Source organism: Ursus maritimus, unplaced genomic scaffold, assembly GCF_017311325.1.
Source record: "Ursus maritimus isolate PB19 unplaced genomic scaffold, ASM1731132v1 scaffold_9, whole genome shotgun sequence".
Taxonomy (NCBI): domain Eukaryota; kingdom Metazoa; phylum Chordata; class Mammalia; order Carnivora; family Ursidae; genus Ursus; species Ursus maritimus.
The window spans coordinates 76,957,411-76,962,679 of NW_024427107.1; the positions used below are offsets into that span (position 1 = coordinate 76,957,411).

The 5,269-nt window shown below is 34.9% G+C and overlaps 2 protein-coding genes across 5 annotated transcripts in view; one reads left to right on the forward strand and one right to left on the reverse strand.

Annotated features, from left to right (window-relative positions):
- Nucleotides 1-5,269, reverse strand: part of TRAPPC9 (trafficking protein particle complex subunit 9) — a 599,687-nt gene that overhangs the window by 175,108 nt on the left and 419,310 nt on the right. The window lies entirely within an intron of this gene.
- Nucleotides 4,814-5,269, forward strand: part of LOC103670585 (heat shock transcription factor, Y-linked-like) — a 1,639-nt gene continuing 1,183 nt past the window's right edge. Inside the window, 1 exon segment of the mRNA XM_008699042.1 lies at nt 4,814-5,268. Coding sequence (XP_008697264.1) covers nt 4,814-5,268 — 455 coding nt within the window.

Consider the following 5,269-nt stretch of genomic DNA (forward strand, 5'->3'; position numbering starts at 1 on the left):
TACACAAAAGGACAAAGACTGAAAATTCTAATTATTTGAGTAAATTTGTAAAATTTCTTTTCCATTGGTCTAAATCTGAGTTTTGACTACCAAAATAAAAATAATATCAATGTACTGTGGGTATATAAGGAAAAGTAAACTTTTATACATGAGAGTATATATGATAGCAAAAAGGCTGGTAAGAGAAGAAAGGAAGTATATAATTTTCAGATGCTTTTACTGTGAATGAAGAGGTATAATATCCCTTAAAGGTAGATTATGATGTTAAAGATGTGTATTACTAACTCAAAACAACAAGTAGCAATAAGACAGTTATAGCTGAAAAGCCAACAAAAGAGATTAAGTGGAATCAAACACACTTGATAGGGTACATAGAAAAGTTTAATAAGTGTATTAACTGTAAATGATTTATATGCCCTAATAAAGAGGCACAGCTTGTTGGGCTGGATTTTAAAAAGCAAGCTCCTGGGACACCTGGGCGGCTCAATTAGTGAAGCGTCTGCCTTCAGCTCAGGTCATGATCCCAGGGTCCTGGGATGGAGCTCCTCTGCTCAGTGGAGAGACTGCTTCTGCATCTCCCTCTCCCTGTCCCTCTGCCTGCTGCTCCCCCTGCTGTGCTCGCTCTCTGTCTGGCAAATAACTAAATGAAATCTTAAAAAAAAAAAAAAAAAAAGGCATGCTCCAACTAAGTGCTGCGCAGAAGAAATACACATTAAATAAGAAAACAAGGAGGCCACCTGGGTGGTTCAGTTGGTAAAGTGTCTGTCTTCAGCTGAGGTCATGATCCCAGGGTGCTGGGATCAAGTACTGCATTGGGCTTCTTGTTTAATGGGCAGACTTCTTCTCCCTCTTCCTCTGCCTATAGAACCCCTTTCTTGTGCTCTCTTGCCAATAAATGAATAAAAATCTATAAAAAATAAATAAGATAACCAAGATAATTAGTAAAGATTAATCAATAAAACACAGGTAAAGGGATGGAAAAAAGTCATAAAAGTATTAGTCATAAAAGAGCTCGGTGGTTATATTGATATCAAAGTAGATTTCAGAGCAAAAACCTGAGGATAACATGAGTCACTTCCTATTCATAAATGATCAACTAATGTTTTAAAGCAAGTTCTGGAATCAGATTTTCTAGGTTAGAAATGCTGCTAAAACCAGTGGATGAAATTCTGAGAAGAAATTTAGTAATTGTAAATGACTTCTAGGAGTGGTCAGATAGATATACCCAAAGAAAAAAATGGTTAAATTTCTCATTAGCAGATGTGATCTATAAGAAATATCAAAGGAAGACATTTTTATAATGAATGTAGATTTTCATAATGAATGGATCAAAAGGATAACATATGAAATAATCAATTGTAATTTCTCAAAAGGAGGTGGTAGAAAATACAGCCCTACCGATCATCCTAGTTCTTATGTTCCATAGATGAGAGAAATCATATGATAGTTGTCTTTCTCTGTTTGACTTATTTCACTTAGCATTATCTCCTCCAGTCCCGTCCATGTTGCAGCAAATGTTGAGAAATCGTTCTTTCTGATAGCTGAGTAATATTCCATTGTATATATGGACCACAACTTCTTAATCCAGTCATCTGTTGAAGGGCATCTCGGCTCCTTCCACGATTTAGCTATTGTGGACAATGCTGCTATGAACATTGGGGTGCATATGGCCCTTCTCTTCACTACGTCTGTATCTTTGGGGTAAACACCCAGTAGTGCAATGGCTGGATCATAGGGTAGCTCAATTTTTAACTTTTTAAGGGACCTCCACACTGTTTTCCAGAGTGGCTGTACCAACTTGCATTCCCACCAACAAGGTAGGAGGGATCCCCTTTCTCCACATCCACTCCAGCAATTGTTGTTTCTTGCCTTGTCTATTTTTGCCATTCTAACTGGAGTAAGGTGGTATCTCAATGTGGTTTTGATTTAAATTTCCCTGATGGAACTTAGAGTTTAAAAGCAGGTCACTGACAGTCTAAACATTTAAAGTGTAAAGCTAAAAACATTCACAGAGCAATGGAATTCAGGTGTACATAGATGGACTTGTTTATTTCAAATAGCCTGTGCCACCAAACATCTGAATAACTCAAAATACAGTTCATTTCTGCCACTTTGGTTGAGTTTAGCTTAAAATATTTAAGAATTAATTCTTCTACTAATTATTAATACAATATTTTTAATACATTAACATTTAACTATTCTGCAGCCCGAGAGTATTCATCAGCATGTTCTCTTTTTTCAGTATCAGAATCGATTGAGGATGTCTCTAGCTTCAAGCCTCCAGAAAAACAAACCCTAAAGTCACCAGATTTATGACAGATACAGTTATTGAAAAATATGTGCATTTAGGGAGAGAAAGGGATATGTAGAAACAGCTGAAAAGAGCTGTTGGAGCTCCTCCTTATTTGCTGTTCAATAGTTTTGGAACATGTTCAAATCATAATGAATTTATTTTCAACCTGAGATCTCTTAGGACTCTTACTGAAATGAGGGGCTTTACTTACCTCCTTTGAACAAGACTATTCCTATCTCCTAACTCATTTTGCAAACTTAACCTTCTCTTATCTGCCTGTTCCTTTTCATGTAGTCTCCAGGTTAAACATAACACATCCTGGAGGAATATAATTAAAAACAAAATCTCCATCCAGTCTATAAAACGTCTTCACAAAGACAGAAGAGAAAGAAAACAATTTTGTTATAGAGTAAGCTTTAACCAGGGAGAATGTAAGGTGCATAACATGCTAAGTGATAAAGAGACTGCAAAGACAGAAATCTTATTCTTCTATATAGCTAAGAAGATACAACCTATTATATTCATGTTTTCCAGATAAAATTGCTAATTTCTTTTACCTTTATGGAGTTAAGCTTTATAATTTAGACGTAGATGAAAGCTGAATTAGGGCATTTTTCCCTAAAATCTGCAAACTCTTTTTCCTTCCTACTTGATGAAACTTTTCTACATTTAATGTGATTTCTGCTTTCTGCTCCTACCATCAACTCGCTGTTTTCTCTACATCCCCACCCCATTGTTTGTAGCCATAGATAATCACTACTCCCCCAACAAAAATTGCATGTGAAAGATTAAGGAAATACCCTAGAATGTAATACAAATCTGTACAATTTTGCAAAAAAAAAAAAAGTTTGAATGAAATAATTGTCAAAATTCATGAACTTGTATCTGGAGGGAATTCCTTTAAAAGAAAAAGATTTATTTTATTGATTTATTTGAGAGAGTTTGCACAAGTGGTAGAGAGGGGGAGGTGAGAGGGACAGGATCTCAAGCAGGCTCACGGCTGACTGCAGAGCCTAACATGGGACTTGATCTCATGATCCTGAGATCATGACCTGAGCCAAAACCAAGAGCTGGATGCTTAACCAACTGAGCCACCCTGGAGGGAGTATCTTTTTATCTTCATGAAATATCTACTGATGTGCCAATTTTATTACTTATTGTTAATACATAAAATTCTGGATTTAAAAAGTATATTAAACTAAGACATCCTCCTAACATTGGTATGTCTTTCTAGGCATGATAAAATATGGCAATTGTAAAAATAATTTCTTCTACACTTATTGAATACTTAAGAAAGACAAAGCAGTCACAATATTACATCATGAATCTATGGAAATTCTTACTGTAGATGGAGTGTGGTTATTTCTAGACAGAAAGGGAACTTTTTACTGAAAACTAAGATTGCCTTACAAATGTATGTTTTGTTTGTTGGGCACAAAGATTATTCCATATAATCTTTTTATATAAGTACATTGGGTGTTGCAACAAAAGCAATTTTCCACTCAGACACACATACAAATAGATTTTACTTATAACAGACTCTTGTTACTTTTTCTCTCTCACTCTTTAGGATCTCATTCATGGTAGAGCTTTTGACACCTTTTAAAATCCTTTAGTTCCTGAGTATCTAACAGGTATTTACAGATATACCCCCCCAAAATCATATTTATTCCACTAATATGACTGTGAAATGTATTTGATACTATTTAACACAAACTTCTTATGTAAGATAAACAGGTAAGGTAACTTTATATTCAGAAAGCTAATATCATTTTATTTTCATCAGTGATAACAGATCTAGGTTACTGTTAAAAAATTGAGGCAAAATATACATTATGTAAAAATAACCATTTTAACACATATAATTCAGGGATAGTTGTATCTTCGTAATGTTGTATCATATCACCGCTCTAATTCTTAAACATTTTTAATACTGTAAGAAGAAATCCATTAAATAGAACTTTCCATTCCCCTCTCACCTAGGCCCAGGGTAACCACTAACTTGTGGTCTCAATGGCTACGGCTTTTTTTATATACGGGTTACAGAGATTTAAGTTATAAATCATCAGGGCTATTTAAATATTTTGTTTTGCTCTTTTTTTGCCTGTTTCATTTTCCAGGTTTTATGTTATTGGTACCAACCTAGTAAGAGTGTGTTTAGAAGGAAGAAAATAATTTTAAATGAGGGGCTAAGTATAATTATGTATTAATTTCTTTAAAAAATTTTGTAAAAATGAGATTTTGCAGATCTAATATTTTTGGTTGCTATGTACATGATTTTTATTTTAAATATTTTATTTTATTTAAACTGAATGAATTTCAAAAGGAAACATTCTGCCTGAATGTTACCCTTTAATTGCTAGGAAACCAGGCATCTTGTGATGTCACAACTACTCAGGGGGTGGACCATTGTGATAGTCTGGATAGTTTATCTGTGTAGGACAGCCAAAGCGGCATTTGAAGCTGCAGTGTTCAAAGCCATGCAGATGAGAAACGTAGCTGAAGGAAAACTTATTTGAGATGGCATATGTTTCTTCAGAAATTCAAGATGATTCTCCTAAAGATGGATCGACTGGTTCCGCAGCCACCATTAGCTCTCCTTTGTGTGATCACAGATTCACTGGAGATGTGGACCTAAGGTCTATGATTGAAGAAAATGCTTTTCAGGCCTTGTCAGGAGGATCCTTGATAAAAAGACCACGTTATACATTCTGTGTCTCTGAACCAGATGAAGATAATGATTTTTTTTCTCTGACTTTTCCCAGAAAACTCTGGAAAATAGTTGAAAGTGATCAATTCAAGTCAATTTGGTGGGATGAGAAAGGAACTTCTATAGTGATTAATGAGGAACTCTTCAAGAAAGAAGTTTTGGAGAGAAAGGCTCCTTTCAGAATATTTGAAACTGGAAGTATGAAGAGTTTAGTTCGCCAGCTTAATCTTTATGGATTTAGTAAAATGCGACAGAGTTTTCAAAGA